Raw genomic sequence first — 20,361 nt, forward strand, 5'->3', positions numbered from 1 at the left:
TTTCAAGCGGCACCAAATCGGGTCAGTTTTCGGACCCCAATTCGTGTCAACGACATTCCACTGTTACAACTAATTAGCAAAGGTCAGACCTTTTGCCATAATGGGTAAAATACGGTGGATTTATTTATAGGAAACAAGGTATTTAATTAAAAAAAATATTAATTTTAGTTTCCTCGAGCGGTGAGGACTGTCATTATCGATTTGTACACTCGCATTCCCTACTGCTGATTACGAGTCATTATCGTTGATGACCACCAATGTCACTTCTTCCCATGGGCTCGCATTTAACATCCCAAACGACATTATAAATCTCTCCACGACCACGAAATCATACGAATTAGCGCTAATTATAAGCTAGTCGACGAAAAAAGTGTCAAACCTCTTCGAATTTGAAATTTCCTCATGTAGCAATCACTTAGTGAGAAAATCGAAATTATACGTTACTTTAAAGACAACATCACGAGACTCTCATTTACCCACCGACGTGTTCATGTGAGCTCGCTCGATTGATTCGAGAAAAATGCGTTTCAGTTATGGTCACTTGTCGAAAACTCCGAATATTGCATTTTTACGCCTCATTAACGGCCGGTTTCAATAGTAAAAAAGCCGTTAACGATTTATGGCCTCCTCTGGAGAGATTAAACGTTGAAAAGATGTCAGGGGATTCGGAGAGGGTGAGAATAAGGAGCAGCAAATCGATGAATGTTCGTTCACAAATTTTCTTGTCACCGACGCGTCACTAACTTCCCGAAATTGATTTTAAATGAAATTATGAGACGACATTTTTCAACACTTATCTGTGCTTTGCATACTTTTGTATGGCCAAGGCGAACTAATGGCCCGAACCGCGACGAGTTTGGGGCCGATGATAGCAATAATCTTCAATCAAAAACTTGCAAACTTGGGATACATAGGTGTTATACTCCGACCACCGAAAAGCGAGTGGTCACGTGCCGCGGGCAGCCAGTGCGGGCGCGGCACGCGTTGGTGGGGGTAGTAGTTATAAGTGAGGTTGTTTTTAGAGATAAAAGCGCGAATTTTTCGAGGAATGCTTGTGAGGAGTTGATGCACTCGAGGGTCTTTTTTGCCGTCGGTGCAATTCCCGGCTCTCGTTAGAAAAAATAATTAGTCCATTTCTGATGGACTCCAAATTCAGGAAGATATAAATTACGTTGGCACTTTAACGTGAGCGCTTACGTGTACACTGTGTTGGAAATTAGCTTTCTCGTCCTATTGTGCCACCATTCCAAAAAACCCAAAGCAATACATTTTGGATTTTTTTTGTTTTTTTTTAATTTTATCGTGACTGATTAGGGTTACACATTTCAAGTTATCAGAAAAAGTCAGACACCAACGTATACGTAAACTGAATCTTTTTTTAAAAGTATTGATTTTACAAAGATATTTCCATACTCCGACCACCGAAAAGCGAGTGGTCACGTGCCGCGGGCAGCCAGTGCGGGCGCAGCACGCGTTGGTGGGGGTTGTAGTTATAAGTGAGGTTGTTTTTAGAGATAGAAGCGCGAATTTTTCGAGGAATGCTTGTGAGGAGTTGATGCACTCGAGGGTCTTTTTTGCCGTCGGTGCAATTCCCGGCTCTCGTTAGAAAAAATAATTAGTCCATTTCTGATGGACTCCAAATTCAGGAAGGTATAAATTACGCTGGCGCTTGAACGTGAGCGCTTACGTGTACACTGTGTTGAAAATTAACTTTCTCGTCCTATTTTGCCACCATTCCAAAAAACCCAAAGCAATACATTTGGATTTTTTTGTTTTTGTTTAAATTTTATCATGACTGATTAGGGTTACACATTTCAAGTTATCAGAAAAAGTCAGACACCAACGTATAGGTAAACTAAATTTTTTTAAAAGTATTGATTTTACAAAGATATTTCCATACTCCGACCACCGAAAAGCGAGTGGTCACGTGCCGCGGGCGCCAGTGCGGGCGCGACACGCGTTGGTGGAGGTAGTAGTTATAAGTGGGGTTGTTTTTAGAGATAAAAGCGCAAATTTTTCGAGAAATGCTTGTGAGGAGTTGATGCACTCGAGGGTCTTTTTTGCCGTCGGTGCAATTCCTGGCTCTCGTTAGAAAAAATAATTAGTCCACTTCTAATGGACTCCAAATTCAGGAAGGTATAAATTACCCTGGCACTTGAACGTGAGCGCTTACGTGTACACTGTGTTGGAAATTAACTTTCTCGTCCTATTTTGCCACCATTCCAAAAGACCCAAAGCAATACATTTTGGATTTTTTTTTGCTTTTTTTATTTGACCTAAAAGTAAGTGAAACATTAAACAGATACAGATTTTTTTAATTTTATCGTGACTGATTAGGGTTACACGTTTCAACTTATCAGAAAAAGTCAGACACCAACGTATACGTAAACTGAATCTTTTTTTAAAAGTATTGATTTTACAAGGATATTTCTATACTCCGATCACCGAAAAGCGAGCGGTCATGTGCTGCGGGCAGCCAGTGCGGGCGCGGCACGCGTTGGTGGGGGTAGTAGTTATAAGTGAGGTTGTTTTTAGAGATAAAAGCGCGAATTTTTCGAGGAATGCTTGTGAGGAGTTGATGCACTCGAGGGTGTTTTTTGCCGTCGGTGCAATTCCTGGCTCTCGTTAGAAAAAATAATTAGTCCATTTCTGATGGACTCCAAATTCAGGAAGGTATAAATTGCGCTGGCACTTGAACGTGAGCGCTTACGTGTACACTGCGTTGGAAATTAACTTTCTCGTCCTACGTTGCCACCATTCCAAAAACCCAAAGCAATAACTTTTGGATTTTTTTTTGTTTTTTTTATTTGATCTAAAAGTAAGTGAAATATTAAACAAATACAAATTTTTTTTAATTTTATCGTGACTGATTGGGGTTACACATTTCAAGTTATCAGAAAAAGTCAAACACCAATGTATAGGTAAACTGAATCTTTTTTTTAAAGTATCGGTTTTACAAAATATTTCCATACTCCGACCACCGAAAAGCGAGTGGTCACGTGCCGCGGGCAGCCAGTGCGGGCGCGGCACGCGTTGGTAGAGGTAGTAGTTATAAGTGAGGTTGTTTTTAGAGATAGAAGCGCGAATTTTTCGAGGAATGCTTGTGAGGAGTTGATGCACTCGAGGGTCTTTTTTGCCGTCGGTGCAATTTCCGGCTCTCGTTAGAAAAAATAATTAGTCCACATCTGATGGACTCCAAATTCAGGAAGATATAAATTACGTTGGCACTTTAACGTGAGCGCTTACGTGTACACTGTGTTGGAAATTAGCTTTCTCGTCCTATTTGGCACCATTCCAAAAAACCCAAAACAATACATTTTGGATTTTTTTTTGTTTTTTTTTAATTTTATCGTGACTGATTAGGGTTACACATTTCAAGTTATCAGAAAAAGTCAGACACCAACGTATACGTAAACTGAATCTTTTTTTAAAAGTATTGATTTTACAAAGATATTTTCATACTCCGACCACCGAAAAGCGAGTGGTCACGTGCCGCGGGCAGCCAGTGCGGGCGCGGCACGCGTTGGTGGGGGTAGTAGTTATAAGTGAGGTTGTTTTTAGAGATAAAAGCGCGAATTTTTCGAGGAATGCTTGTGAGGAGTTGATGCACTCGAGGGTCTTTTTTGCCGTCGGTGCAATTCCCGGCTCTCGTTAGAAAAAATAATTAGTCCATTTCTGATGGACTCCAAATTCAGGAAGATATAAATTACGTTGGCACTTTAACGTGAGCGCTTACGTGTACACTGTGTTGGAAATTAGCTTTCTCGTCCTATTGTGCCACCATTCCAAAAAACCCAAAGCAATACATTTTGGATTTTTTTTGTTTTTTTTTAATTTTATCGTGACTGATTAGGGTTACACATTTCAAGTTATCAGAAAAAGTCAGACACCAACGTATACGTAAACTGAATCTTTTTTTAAAAGTATTGATTTTACAAAGATATTTCCATACTCCGATCACCGAAAAGCGAGTGGTCACGTGCCGCGGGCAGCCAGTGCGGGCGCGACACGCGTTGGTGGGGGTTGTAGTTATAAGTGAGGTTGTTTTTAGAGATAGAAACGCGAATTTTTCGAGGAATGCTTGTGAGGAGTTGATGCACTCGAGGGTCTTTTTTGCCGTCGGTGCAATTCCTGGCTCTCGTTAGAAAAAATAATTAGTCCACTTCTGATGGACTCCAAATTCAGGAAAGTATAAATTACGCTGACACTTGAACGTGAGCGCTTACGTGTACACTGTGTTGAAAATTAACTTTCTCGTCCTATTTTGACCCATTCCAAAAAACCCAAAGCAAAACATTTTGGATTTTTTTTTGTTTTATTAATTTTATCGTGACTGATTAGGGTTACACATTTCAAGTTATCAGAAAAAGTCAGATACCAACGTATAGGTAAACTGAATCTTTTTTTAAAAGTATTGATTTTACAAAGATATTTCCATACTCCGACCACCGAAAAGCAAGTGGTCACGTGCCGCGGGCAGCCAGAGCGGGCGCGGCACGCGTTGGTGGGGGTAGTAGTTATAAGTGAGGTTGTTTTTAGAGATAAAAGCGCGAATTTTTCGAGGAACGCTAGTGAGGAATTGATGCACTCGAGGTTTTTTTTTGCCGTCGGTGCAATTCCTGGCTCTCGTTAGAAAAAATAATTAGTCCATTTCTGATGGACTCCAAATTCAGGAAGGTATAAATTACTAAATTACGCTAGCACTTGACCGTGATCGCTTACGTGTACACTGTGTTGAAAATTAACTTTCTCGTCCTATTTTGCCACCATTCCAAAAATCCCAAAGCAATACATTTTGTTTTTGTATTTGACCTACAAGTAACTGAAATATTAAACAGATACAGAGTTTTTTTAATTTTATCGTGACAGATTAGGGTTACACATTTCAAGTTATCAGAAAAAGTCAGACACCAACGTATAGGTAAATTGAATCTTTTTTTAAAAGTATTGATTTTACAAAGATATTTCCATACTCCGACCACCGAAAAGCGAGTGGTCACGTGCCGCGGGCAGCCAGTGCGGGCGCGGCACGCGTTGGTGGGGGTTGTAGTTATAAGTGAGGTTGTTTTTAGAGATAAAAGCGCGAATTCTTCGAGGAATGCTTGTGAGGAATTGATGCACTCGAGGTTTTTTTTTGTCGTCGGTGCAATTCCTGGCTCTCGTTAGAAAAAATAATTAGTCCACTTCTGATAGACTCCAAATGCAGGAAGGTATAAATTACGCTGGCACTTGAACGTGAGCGCTTACGTGTACACTGTGTTGGAAATTAACTTTCTCGTCCTATTTTGCCACCATTCCAAAAGACCCAAAGCAATACATTTTGGATTTTTTTTTGCTTTTTTTATTTGACCTAAAAGTAAGTGAAATATTAAACAGATACAGATTTTTTTACTTTTTTCGTGACTGATTAGGGTTACAAATTTCAACTTATCAGAAAAAGTCAGACACCAACGTATACGTAAACTGAATCTTTTTTTAAAAGTATTGATTTTACAAAGATATTTCCATACTCCGACCAACGAAAAGCGAGTGGTCACGTGCCGCGGGCAGCCAGTGCGGGCGCGACACGCGTTGGTGGGAGTTGTAGTTATAAGTGAGGTTGTTTTTAGAGATAGATGCGCGAATTTTTCGAGGAATGCTTGTGAGGAGTTGATGCACTCGAGGGTCTTTTTTGCCGTCGGTGCAATTCCTGGCTCTCGTTAGAAAAAATAATTAGTCCGCCGTTTAGTGATAAGTGTGTACGATAAGACACGCGACCACTTCGACTTAAACACGAACAAGTCTATACTTACAGGCTCTGCTTCTGAGATCCCATATCTTAAGGGTACGATCGTGACTGCCGGTGACGACTTTGGACGCTTCGCCGAGAAACTTGGCCGCCATCACCTTGCCAGAATGTCCAGTCAGCGTGTGCTGCAAATAAAAACGACAAACTTCAACGATTGGATTATCTCGGTCAACCTGAGTAAAGATTGGAAATGTACAGACGGATCGCGATCGCAGTACCAAAACGTCACTCGATTTTAAATAAGGTTGTCTTTTCAAGACTCGTCCACGACAGACTCTACTATTTCATGGAATTTGGAGAGACGAGCGATCCAACCACACGTTCAAACATTAATTAGAACGTTTATAAATATTTAACCTCGATGTAAATGCCAACTCCTACATCATCCTTTGACAACTCATGTCATTAATTGATGATTCGGCTTTGATTACACTCGCTCCAATGAAAGAGAAACGAAAAACGTTAATAGTTGGGCCGAAACCCACCACTAACAATAACTATTATATTTCGAAACGGTTCCTTTCCATAGAGTGTGTAATTTCCTGTGGATCGATTGTATGCGAGCTCAGAAAGGAAAAATCAATTGGGAACAATCACTTCTGATGGACTCCAAATTCAGGAAGGTATAAATTACGCTGGCACTTGAACGTGAGCGCTTACGTGTACACTGTGCTGTAAATTAACTTTCTCGTCCTATTTTGCCACCAAAGTCCCCTTTTCTACCGCATTTTGTATTTTACATTTTACATTTTGAATTTTAAAGACCAAAACTGATTTAAATATAAAATTTGCACCAGATATTAAAATAATACACCTAGTTTTGACCAGAAGTAAGTGAAATATTAAACAGATAGAGATTCATTTTTTTTATTTTTGTCGTGGCTGATTAGGGTTACACATTTAAAGATGTCAAAAAAAGTCACACCTCAACGTATAGGTAACCTATATCTATTTTTAAAAGTATTGATTTTAAAAAGATATTTCCATAAAAAGTGTATTTTTAAACGAGCGTTCAAACGTAAAGTAGAACGACGTTGATCAAAAGTTGTTTTCTATTCTTATTTTTCTATTTTTGAGGAAATGTGTTATACCACTGGAAAATTTCCTGTGTCCGAGTTTATAATTTATTAATAATTGAATAATGTAAGAATTTTAAAAGATTACTATCATAGGAAAAAATAAAAGTAAAAACAAAAAAGTCAACTTTATTGCCTTGGTACCTTCATTAAAGAGAAAAAGTACCTAGCCAGTTCGGCAATTTTGTAAAAGCTTGCATTTTCAAAATACAAAATTTTGTTCCTGCTACGAATTACTTACCAGAAGATAAAAAGCTCAGGAATAAAGATTGAAGTCTAAATTCCGAAAAAGACCGAAGACAAAAGATTAAAAATTAAAGACAGAAGAGAACTAAAAACAAACTGAAAACAGGAGACAAAAAATAAAAGAGAGAACACTGAACACAGAGGCAGAAAACAAAAAAGAAGATTAATAATTAAATAATATAAGAACTTAAAAGACTACTATGATAAAGAAAAATAAATGTAAAAGTCAACTATATTGCCTTGGTATCCTCAGTAAAGTCTACTAAAAAAAGTACCAAAAAAAACTAAAAGAAACTCAATTCCTGCAACGAATTAGTTAACAGAAGATAAAAAGCTCAAAAATAAAGATTAAAGTTTAAATTCAGAAAAAAACGGAAAACAAAAACTAAAAATTCAAGAGAGAAGAGAACTTCAGACAAACTGAAAACAGGAGACAGAAAATAAAAGAGAGAACGCTGAACACGGAAGCAGAAAACAAGAAAGAGGAGAGGTGACAGAAGAAATACTAAAAGAAAAAAAGAACATAAAAATCAATCCTGAAATAAATTTTTAAATATGGACTGATTTTCTCTAAAAGCGTTTTATTTGGTTTAAATGTGAGTCAGAATTTGTCGAAAGTAGATTTTTAGGTGCAAAACTGTGTTGCAAGTTTATCGCTGTAATTTTTCGCTCCAGACGAAAATTTTTTTAAATTCTGCTTTATGGTTTGACTGAAAAAGATCAGTAAAAGTTGTCACAAAAAATTTTGAAGAAATTAAGAAAATTAGGGTTATTAAAAGAAAGCAGATATAGTATGACTACATGGTTTATAAAAAAACGATATAACAAAAAACACAATACAGAACAGAAAGAACAAAAATGAAGCCAAAAAAAGAGAGAGAAAAAGATAAAAAAAAAATAGGAAAAGTGAAAAGAGAAGAGAAAAGAAAAAAGACAAATAATTAAAAGAGGAGATAAGAAATTCATTTCTAGACGATTTTGCAAACACATATACAAGTATATTTTGTTTCATTTTTGTGTGTAGTTCAATTGGTAATGCGTCCCTCTGCGTATTTGTATTTTTGATAATTTAACTAATTACGCTACTTTACAATCAAACATTAATATAATAGATATAGGTATATTATCAGAATTATTCGAACGTGGAATTCTCGGTGCAAAATCGCTGGTATTTTTCGTTCCATGATTTGTCGCCGAATGAAATTATCGGCGCAGCGTTGTTTACTTTGAAGTGTAGCAACAATAAATAATTGTCAAGTGGTACAAACAATGTAAATTGTAATTAAAATTCGCAATTTCCTGATCAACGCATACCGTCAAAAGGTCGCCGGATCAATACCAACAATAAAATAAATTAGCATATTGACAATAATTATAGAGTTCAATTGAACGAACAACGGTAATTATTATCGCTGGAAGAGCAGTGCGGTGGTGGCGTAGAATTGTTTATGGCGTAGAACATCACCATTTAGATAACTGTAGTGTAGACTTAACTGGAGTTAATTAAAATTTTGATATATTACCGGTCGAGTTTTTCCTGTATTGGCGCTAGGGGCGTGAAAAAATCGAGAAATTCCGATTGGTGAAAAGTGACTCAGGTATAAGCCGTAAAGTCTGCTTCCATAATTTAAGCCTTCTTTTATCTGTGTTTTACAAGCTAGATAATGGGTTTTATGAGACGTAACGACTGGCTTCTTGCTCTTTATAAAATTCTAATATCGGTTTATGTATGACATATTCTAATAAACGTCCACCAGCAAAATGATATTAGCTTGTTAAGGACGAGGAAAAAATCACTTGGATCGAACTGAAATCGATTAAAATAATCTGCCATCAAGTCAGCATGAAGAAAATAAAATTTTTCCGCGACTCCAGTGCAACGTTGTCGCTGGAGGGACCCAGGAGAGTTTTACTATCCGCTCCGACGGATTACCATAAAGTTTAAATAGCATTTAATTACAATTAACACAACTAGTTACAAAGCTGTTTCGATCTGCAGTTAATGAAACTACATTGCCACTAATTAGCTAGCAGGACTGTGACTAGCGCAAATTCTGACAATAACACTTCAATTATAACCCAGCTTTGATAATTTTATCAGCCCCCCTCCTGCCAACGCGATTTATATTCGACTTGTATCTCAACAAACCGAATAACTTTCCCTCCAGGTATTTAATATCGAGACATTTTACATTCCGACTTGTGAGATTATTAGAGTAGAAAAAACAAACGTTCAGAATGTCATAAAACCAAAAAAATAACTCTTGGCGAATTCCTCCAACTAATTAAACTCCCTACTCCCAACTGACAAAAATCAAATCTGCAGGAACTCCCCTAATGAGCAATAAACAATAGCTAACGAGTGAAAAACTGGCCAGTAAATTGCGCTAATAGGTAGCCCTCTCGAGTGGGTGGTCAAATCCTCGGCCGACACCGTTATTTTATTAATAATCGCCTAATTGCGTTGATATTTTACGATAAGCTCGCATAATGATAACCATGCGAGTGTGTTATGGGATTGGTCGTGGCCCGGGGGCAGCACGACGCCGGTGTCGAAGGTTAAGACCCGATATGAAAGCAAAACTGTATTCTATTAGTCTCAGGGGTGCACTTACCCCAAATCGCGCGGAATTAAAAAGTTTTCTTTTCTTGCGCGTCGTATCGGGAGAAAGTTTGTTTGACGAAGGAGGACTTTGAAAAACTTTGTGCATCCTCCTATGCACTTTATCAAATGGTGATGAGCACGTAAACTGTTCATTTTGTGGGAACTGAAAACCGACACAAAACTGTAATGCGGCCGACCGCAATGTAATTTTCAGGCGTGTTGTAATGCTGGTCGGCGGTTGCGACGTACTTCCAAATTGAATTTTAATTTCTTATGCCTTTTAAAGCGGAGAGGATTTGTTGCGACACTGCCGGCGCCGCAAAAGGTGTTATTTATAACTGGCCGAAATTGAATTGGAAAGAAACAAAAATGATATCGGGTAATCAGGCTAAAAATTAAGAAAATATATCGCTTCTCCCAAAATTTTCATTTTCTGTCCATTGGTTTGACTAAAAAATTATTAGTAAAAGTTGGTCCATGTCAAACAACTTCGAAAGCAGTTTCTTTACAGATTATTTTAATTATAAATTGACTGTAAAAGGATATTTCTTATAATATATCATTGTTGGATATCATCGACAAAGTTTTGAAAAATAAGCTTTCATGTTCAAAATATTAGGTACTTTATTAAAAAAAAAGTACAAACAGGAAACCAAAGACTAAAAATTACAAATTGGAGACTAAAAACGAAAAACTGAAGACACTTCAGGAAGAAGACAGAAGATAGATGATAGAAGACGAAAGAACATTAAGGAAGAAAAAACCAAAATTAAGAACTGAAGACTAATAACAGATGAAGACTGAAAATGAAGGGAGAAGATTAAGAAAACAAAAGATAAGTAAGTGACAGAGAACAGACAATAGAAGAAAAGAGGAATAAAAATGAATAAAATAAAAAGACTGAAGACTGAAAAGTAAAGATAGAAAACAGAAAATTAGAAACAAAATACTAAAATCAGAGACGAAAGGTTAAAGACCGAAGAAGATTATAGAGAGATAAAAAGAATCAGAAGAGAGAAGAGAGAAGGACAAAGGACATTACAAGACAAAAACATCAAAAAAACAAAAACAGTAAAATGAACAGAAATAAGAAAGGAGAAGAAAGATAAACTAACAAAATAAAAAATTAGAGACTGATGACTAAACAGAAAAGACGAACAAAAACAGACTGACAACTAAAACCAGAATACAGAAAACAGAAGACAGGTGACAGAAAACAAAAAAAGAAGAAGACTAGCGGCAGAAAAAGTAAACGACAAAAGACAGTAAACTAAAGAATCGAGATCGACTACCTACACAAGAAAACTGAAGAAATAAGAAAGAATTACAAAGATAGACTAGAACCTGAAAATAAAAGATAGAAAACAGAAAACATAAAACGGAATACTAAAAACAGAGAAAAAAGATTAAAGACCGAAGAAGATTGAAGGGAGATAAAAAGAATGACAAGACAAAAGAGAGAAGGACAAAGAACATTACAAGACAGAAACATCAGAAGGCAAAAACAGAAAACTGAACAGAGATAGGAAAGAAAAAGAAAGATAAACTGACAAAATTAAAGATTAGAAACTGATGACTAAACAGAGAAGACGACCAAAAACAGACTGAAAACTAAAACCAGAATACAGAAAACAGAAGACAGGTGATAGAAAATAGAAAAAAGAGCCTAGCGGCAAAAGAAGGAAAAGGCAAAAAACAGAAAACTAAAGAGTCAAGATTGACTATCTACACAGGAAAACTGAAGACAATCTGAAAACAGAAAACTTCTGGAAGAAGACAGAAGACAGATGACAGAAGACGACAGAACCTTAAGGAAGAAAAAAACAAAATTAAAAACTAAAGATTAATAACAGATAAAGACTGAAAACAGACAAGAAACTGAAAACAGAAGACAAAAGGGAGAAGATTACGAATACAAAAGATAGGTAACGGAGAACAGACAATACAAGAAAAGAGGAATAAAAAAAACTGAAAACTGAAAATAAAAGATAGAAAACAGAAAACAAGAAACGGAATACTAAAATCAGAGACGAAAGATTAAAGACCGAAGAAGATTGAAGAGAGATAAAAAGAATAACAAGACAGAAGAGAGAAGGCAGAAGACAGGTCAGAAGGCAGAAGACATTAGACAGAAGACAAAAAAGTCAGAAGACAAAAACACAAGATTGAAAAGAGATAAGAAAGAAGAAGAAAGACAAAATGACAAAATTAAAGATTAGAGACTGATGACTAAACAGAAAAGACGACAAAAACAAACTGAAAACTAAAAACAGAAGACAGAAAGCAAAAGATATATGATAGAAAACAGAAAAAGAAGACTAACGGCAGAAGAAGGAAAAGACAAAAGACAGAAAACTAAAGACTCGAGATTGACTATCTACACAGGAAGACTGAAAATAGGAAACGCACGACAGGGAACAGATGGCAGAATATAGACTACACCAGATTCAAACCAAAAATGTTCAAGTTTCTATTAAGAATATGTTATTAAGGTAATATTAAGTTTAGCGCTTGAATTATCAAAACTCTATTTTGTGAAAAAACTTGTTTTGAAGGATGAGCTGAAAGAACTCTTAAACAAACATTTTAACTTAAATAACATGAACATCAAAGTATTATATGGAGTAGCAAATTACGAATATGTATTAAGAGAATAGAAAACAAATGCCAGAACCCATTACCACGGTAAGCCACTTCTTTTATTTTGTGGATTAAGTTTAGTGTTTTTGTGTTTGTAAACTTTATTTCTCCCTGGAATATCTGAAAAAGGTATTTAGCATTTTACTATGTAAAATGTCGCTTTATGTCGTGCTTAAGTAGCATCTGTAACGATGACTTTTTGAGAATCAAGCGTCATTCGTGCGTTTTAACGACGTTCATGAAGAAAACAGCCTGGAGCGTCCAAATATGTTAACAAAATCAGTTATCGCCTTGTTTAAATTGTAGCTTATTCCAAGGTCTTACGTTTTATGCAATTAGATTTGTGCATAAAAGTGTGTTTTTCCGAGTAAAATAATTTTTCTGTGGATTGTTTCGTGCCGGATAATGATGTGCCGTTGCTTCTGAGAAGGGATATGTCTTGGTAAAATTGATTTATGTCGAGGTTGTGAAAAAAGCCCGTCTATTGTTGCAATAATAAAGCGTCTCTCTTGCAATTGAAATTACATTTAATTTGAATATCAGCGGTTGGCTGTCACGGGTACTTATTAGCGTTTATGTTCTAATAAATAAATAATGCGGTGATTTATTACATAATGATGTAATTGCGATCATCACTTTATCGAGAGGTATTACCCTGTCGCCATATTTGTGCAAGGCAACGCCATGACGGTGTAATAAATCCCGGAGGTTTTTTCGGATTGCGATCCACCTCGGGTGGAAATTGGTCGGAAAAGGAGAGCAATTAACAGTTTGCAAAAATTCGCGAGAGTACAGTTCCGTTCCTAAATCATCGTTATCCAATAATTGGCAAAAATCTCCATAAAATATTGTAATCTATTCATGGGGCACTCGCATTATGATAATTATCTCGCCGCTCTTTTTCCTCTTGTATTGTATTCGAGTTAATGACTTCAACCGAGAGAAAAAGAAGTGTCGCGCTGGTGTCACTCATCTGTCCAATCAATGTGCCCGAGCAAAACGCAAGAACATTGTTTTTTCGCAGACCACCCGTAGCCGATACTTTCAGGAAATTTAATTAATTTTTTTCAGGAGGTTTTGCTCCCGAGACTTGCCGATTAATAATCAATACGCGCTTTCAAATCCAAATTTTGGGTCAAATTCATGTCACACGTGATCGCCTCAACCGGGAAGCTTCTTTAATTGTGACCATTAATGCGGGCACTAAAATCGAAGGCAGTTATTTGTAACAACCTGTTCAAAGGACGAAACAGCGTCCCGTAAACGGTTTTATTGGCATTTTCCTGTTTAGCGGTTTCTCCAGGAAACGAGGCGACAAAATACGCCGAGTAAAGCACATAAGAAGCCATATTTTTCTTCTGAATGGAAAGAACCGATCGAGGAGCGTCTATTGACGCGAAACATTCGCAGTTTTCTAATTTAAATTGCGATAAGTGCATTAGAGGATTCATTATGGTAATGACAATAATTATTCAGATCTTTATTTCAAAGACCGTTTTGGTGCAATTACACGCCAAGCTATACTCTAATTAGTGAAAACTCATCAAAATATTATACATTCCAAGTCATTTGACTTGTGGGCGTTTTGATAAACACTGCAGCATATGCAAGGAATAATTGGCAACTTCCTGGAATTTTCAAAACTTGCTGTCATTTAAAGAATCGAATGAAAAATACACTCTTTAGAATCCTGGAAAACCTAATAAAATGTATAATAATTTTTACGATATCTGATTCCATTTATCTGATTTGAAAGGATTTGAAAGTATTTCTAGACAGAAATACACAAACAAAAATTTCAATGTTTTTTTTTTTTTTGAAAAATGTTAATAATTTTTGTGTACCGAGGAAAATGTTTTAGTGCAAACTCACACACCCTCAGGCTATGCAACCATAAATTAACAAAAAAGCGTTAATTATGACTATTATTACTTTTATAATTCAAATTAAACTCCAGCACCTTCTATTAACGAGAACATAAACATACGAGATGTATCAAAAAAGCTCGTCGGTACCATTAGGAGCAAATCCATTGTATTGTTCGTAGTGCAAGTAATAATTTAGCTTGGTAATAGGGCAAGTGCACGTGCTTCAAATTTAATGAAAGCTTCTTATCTAATGGCTCATTATTCCCCAATTTAAGGGTGATCTAAATTAAATAGAAAAAAGTTGCGCGTTGTTGACAGTGTCAAAGCAGCAACAAAGATAAATTACTGGTGGAGCACTAAGTGGTCGGTAAACCAGCAAACAGCAAGTTTAATCGTGTTAAAAGTTTCGCAAGAACAACAAGCAATTATCTTTTTCCCGGTCGAAAAATATCGTTGACGATTTTAGTTAGAGTTCATCGTCTGCCAAATCAAATAATCGGCGCTTAGCCAAGTGTGGGAGTAGGTGATTTGATTTGTAGCGATATAAAAAGCTAATGACACGTCTCCAGGAACGTCTAATTAGGTATTATAAAATGTTGGGCACGCACGCATCTTCGACTTGGGTCAAATACCCGTGGAGCGACCGCAAGGACGTTCGCGATGCAAAAAGAAGCAGCCCAAGGCTTTCTTCAGTGTGTTATTTTTGAACAGCCGTTGGCATTCTTCGCACTTGGATCATGCGACCGTAGCTCCAATGGTCAAAATTCCTCTCGGTTGCGTATTTGTCTCGACGATTGACTGATGATTGCCTCTAATAGGCAAATGAACTCCGGCTAATGGCTACGTTCAAATTGAATTTTCTACTTGACTAACCAGAGGCTGAGCATCACGCTTCTTGTGTTCGCACGACCAAATTAAATTTGCTCAAGAGATCGCATTTTTCCACTACTGTTTTTGACTTGGTGTCCGCCTACGAGCGCTTTGTTTCGGACTGAGCAATGTATGATCGCCTCCAGATGGCCGAGCACACACGTATTGTATTAACTGTGTGTGGATCTGAGACAAAGCAGCGCGGCTCAAGACCGCTCATGGTAGTCATCATTCATTCCTTGTCTTTACACAATGCGGCCGGAGGAAGCATGGGAACGGTTCCGCAAACATCGGCAGAAAAGGGCGCCCCGCTGCTCACATACGATACAGAGACGCACTAGCCAACAAACCAAACCCATCACAGCGAGAAATGAGGAGAAATCACAAAAACAACAACAATAGCAATTTCTGGCCAACGATACCGAAATTAAGTTGGCAACAATAATTAATGTAATTACTTAACTCGCCAATGTCTCCAATTAAATATTAAAATCGCTAGTCACTTTGAAATTAAGTTGGCAACGTTTAATAACGACAAAACATTTGCCAATTTTTATTTCCTCCAAATTTTTTTAATACTGCCAACTTATTCTCAAAGTTAGATCTTGATCAAGCAAGAGACCAATCCAAAACACAGAACATTTTTGTTTAGAGAACAGCTCTTTTGAATAAAATTTGGTTTTGCAGTGTTCATTTTTTTTCTTTTCTGGTTTGATCTATATTTCATCTCTAAAAAAAATTATTAAAAAGTGCGATAGAAAAAAATCTTTAGTAGCTCGTTGATATTAAGTTGGCAACTTTAAACTTTAAATAATGTTTACTAACGCAAGGATTTTAAAAGAATTTAATGTTGCCAACTTATTCGCAAAGTCAAATCTAGATCAAGCATGATCTGTCTTACAAAAAAAAGGCATAGCTCGAAAGAAGAAGTAAAAACTAATCTTTAAATTAGATTGGCAACATTGATTTTTGATGTCTCGTTACATTAAAAGTAAGTTGACATTGACGATCAATGTAGAAAAAAATATTTAACACTTGTCAAGTGGCATATTTTCGTTGTGTTTTTCGATGTTGCCAACTTACACTCTTAAAGTCAGATTTACATTAAACATGAGACCATAATCAATTAAGAAGACAGAGCCACACTCAAACAATGTAGGAACCAAAAATTAAACACTTAATGTTGCCAATTTATTTTAGAAATGAAACATAGATTAAACCAGAAACGAAAAATACTGAAGACTGCAAAACCAAAATCTATTAAAAAGAGCGAAAGGAAAAAATTAATCTTTAGTAACTCGTTGATATTAAGTTGGCAACTTTTAACTTTAAATAATGTTAACTGATACAAGGATTTTAAAAGAATTAATTGTTGCCTACTTATTCGCAAAGTCAAATTTATATGAAGAATGATCTGTTTAATAAAAAAAGCCAAAGCTCAAAAAAAGGAGAAGTAAAAACTAATCTTTAAATTCGGTTGGCAACGTTGAATTATGTTGTCTCGTTACATAGCTCATTACATTGAAAGTGCCGATCATTGTAAGACAAAATATATACTTAACACTTGTCAAGTGTCATATTTTCGTTGTGTTTTTCAATGTTGCCAATTCACTTTCAAAATCAGATCTACATTAAACACAAGGCCATAATCAATAAAAGACGGAGTCACATTCAAGTGGTACGTCACTTTGAAATTAAGTTGTCAACGTCGAACAATGTAGAAACCAAACCTGTAACACTCAATGTTGCCAATTTATTTAAGAAATAAAATATAGGTCAAACCAGAAACGAAAAAAATTAACACTGCAAAGCCAAAATCTATTAAAAAGAGCGAAAGAAAAAAAATTAATCTTTAGTAGCTCGTTGATATTAAGTTGGCAACTTTTAACTTTAAATAATGTTTACTGATACAAGAATTTTTAAAGAATTTAATGTTGCCAACTTATTCGCAAAATCAAATCTAGATCAAACATGATCTGTTTTATAAAAAAAGCCATAGCTCAAAAAAAAAAGACAAAAATATTCTTTAAATTAGGTTGGCAACGTTGAATTATGTTGTCTCGTTATATTGCCCGTTATATTGAAAGTGCCGACCAATGTAGGAAAATATATACTCAACACTTGCCAAGTGGCATATTTTCATTGTTTTCCAATGTTGCCAATTTACTTTCAAAATCAGATCTACATTGAACATAAGGCCATGATCAATAAAAAACAGAGCCACACTCAAGTGGCCCGTCACTTTGAAATTAAGTTGGCAACGTCGAACAAAAATTTAACACTCAATGTTACCAATTTATTTTAGAAATAAAATATAAATCAAACCAAAAACGAAAAAAAATGAACACTGTAAAACCAAAATCTATTAAAAAGAGCGAAAGGAAAAAATTAATCTTTAGTAGCTTGTTGATATTAAGTTGGCAACTTTTAACTTTAAATAATGTTTACTAATGCAATACTAATGAATAAAAATGGGTTAATATGCCCCTGCCTCTATTTTTCAATAATGCCAGTTTATTATAAAAGTGTAATAAAATGAAAGAAATCTAACCACACACAGTGACAAGAGAGTAACAAAACAATGGCATAAAACAGCAAAAATATGTAGTAAAAACTTTTCTAATTACAGTAGCCTGCGACTTTGAAATAAGTTGGCAATAGAAAATAATGTAGTTACTAAAGAAGATTTGTCTCGATGTTATTCAGTGTTTCAATTAAAATTCAGATTATTACGGTAGTAATATTGAATAACATGGTCACATTTGTTCAGTATGTAAACTATTTAATGTTGCCAATTAAAACTGAAAGTGTTCTCTGGCAGTGAGTTATCCAACTGGAACTTCCAAGCAGGAAGAATTAAGATTTGCCGATTTGCAAAGTTTCACTCTCATTATTTAATATTGCTAATTTAATATTAAAAACCAGCTTGATTAAAAAAATAACTAGATCTGAGTAGTGCTTACAAGGTGTTGAAGTTTTAGTACTAGTATTAATAAAAGATTTTCGAAACTTGAAGAGTTTCTTCTTCGACGCTGATAGAATGATGCAAAAATGGTTTTTTCTTTCGCTGACTAGTATTTATGGTTTTCTGTCCGTCTCCATATCGGATTGCAATCCTATCTATGAATCTTCATTAGTCTCAAAGACCCCTCGAGGTCAATTCAATTAACATTTGAGTATCTCTTCCACAAGAAGCATGGCGATTTTTTCTCTACGGCGGCAAATTAAGAATAATAAACGTCGATTTTTTCCTCGCAACAAATTCCCTTCACGTTTCGAATCTCCGCCTTCTTGTCTTTATTAGCTTAAGTTATCGAAGGCATTCGGTGATAAGTCTTTCGTACGACAGACTATAAATTATTCCACTAGCAAGTTAATGAGGGATAATTTCGAATTAGTCATCAAATACATCTTCATAAAAGCCGGTGATTGAAAACGGCAGCAGGCGAATCTTGTCGCTTATTATCTATATATCGGACTAGAAACGGCACCCCGCAGCTAAGACTAACGTTTCCAAGTGAAATTAACGTCAATGTGAATGCTGTATATCTCGAGTGCAATCGTAAATAATTAAAATGGTTGGTGATATTTTAAAAGAGTCTGTGCGGAGGCGGATGCTGGAGGAAAATTAAAATCGAAGACTAGTGGAAATTTGGATAAATTGCGATTCGAGGAAGCAGTAATAGCGTAACATAGTTGTAAATTTTAATTACATGAATCGCATAATATTGGTAATTACTCTTATTGATCTCGGAGGTATTCACTGGTAGCGCTCTTAATCCGGAAGTGCGGCTAGTTAAACCTGTTTTAAATAACTTTGAGATCATTTTGTGAGAAAGCCTTTCAACGCCATAAGGTTTTAATTTTTCCCAACTGAATAGTTAAACACCATTCAATAGCTGCAAACCATCCTCGAGTATCTTTATTTGAGTTTGGATGTGAAACGATTAAAGTTTTTCCTTGCATATCGTGAGAGCAGCTCACATAAATCAGACAAATTATTCCACTAACAAGATTTATATTTTGTAGTAATAGTTGTAAGTGAATCTGAACGGCTATTAGAAATAATTTCAACTCATTCACTTGTGTTTACAGTTATTCTACTCTAATCTTTGCGGTCGGACATCCATAAATTTATTGATTCTACTTTTATCGGCATTAAAATCGATCTTAAAACCACCAACTACTAAATATTTATTAGACTGATATATAAACGTCTTGGGAAACACTTAAAGGTGGATGCTAAATTACTCATTCCTGATTTTAGTGCCCTAACTGTAACTTGTATTAGTGGTTTGTGGATGTTGCAGGAATTTAGCCAAAACCTGAAAAATGTAAGGCGGGGTGTTGGGACAGCGGCGATGCGGTTATCAGCATCAGAATTACAGATTTCTGTAATGGTTGTGCGGGTAAATTTTCATTAATTATTTAGCAATTGCCCGATTCCATTAGTGCCTGAATTTATTAGACGAGAGAGCACGTGCGCGATTTTTGCAACAATCCTGCAAATATCGACTTTATAATACAAACCCTGATTGCGTTTTCAATTTCCGATATGATTATGTTAGCTCGACACACTACGTAGGTACATATAGAATTTGCATTTATATAACTGGAAATATCATTTTCTATACATCGGCTGAATATTTCTGTTGATGCGTTCTGTATTCTGAGTGTTCATCATAAACACCATATAATTTCCGGGAGCAGTTTGAGTCACGTTTATGCTAAACATATTCTCTTTTTCGGGTCTTCCAGAGTTTCGCAACTACAAAGTAACTGGAGACGAGTTGATGCAATTACCGCACTCGAACCCGAAAAAATCCCAACAACACATATTCCGACAGCGCAAAAATTACAACTCTTCCACTGACAGAAACTGATCTTTCTAACAACAATGGATCCGTAATTGGGAAAAAATAAAAGCGGACTCGGACCTCCCGGTTTCGTATTGTGTGCAACGAAATGAGAACGCTTTTGCCAGAACAAAACATTTTTTCAGAGACGCGGCAAAAAGAATATTAATTTTTAAGAGTAATGGGAAATTCCAACACACGCGCAACCAGCCCAAGATTACGTTTCAGCACGTGCGTTAAGTTGGCCCAACCACTTTTAAATTTTGAAAATGCACATACGGCTTTCAAATGTGCTCGGAAAGTGCTGAAGAATGCTGCTATATATTTAAAAAATGCTACTTTAGTTTTAAAGATTTTTTGTATTTTTTTGGTTAGGCTAACTTAACAGTGACCCAACCATTTTATGTGCTGG

The 20,361-nt window shown here is 36.0% G+C and overlaps 1 protein-coding gene across 3 annotated transcripts in view; it reads right to left on the reverse strand.

The window, feature by feature from the left end:
* Atg16 (Autophagy-related 16) overlaps nucleotides 1–20,361 on the reverse strand; it is a 230,182-nt gene that overhangs the window by 13,277 nt on the left and 196,544 nt on the right. For all 3 annotated transcript variants that reach the window (XM_064358025.1, XM_064358027.1, XM_064358026.1), the window contains one exon: nucleotides 5,793–5,913. In XM_064358025.1, the coding sequence (XP_064214095.1) occupies nucleotides 5,793–5,913 (121 nt within the window). The remainder of the gene's footprint in view (nucleotides 1–5,792; nucleotides 5,914–20,361) is intronic.

This window comes from Tribolium castaneum, chromosome 7, assembly GCF_031307605.1.
Source record: "Tribolium castaneum strain GA2 chromosome 7, icTriCast1.1, whole genome shotgun sequence".
In the NCBI taxonomy this organism is placed as follows: Eukaryota; Metazoa; Arthropoda; class Insecta; order Coleoptera; family Tenebrionidae; genus Tribolium; species Tribolium castaneum.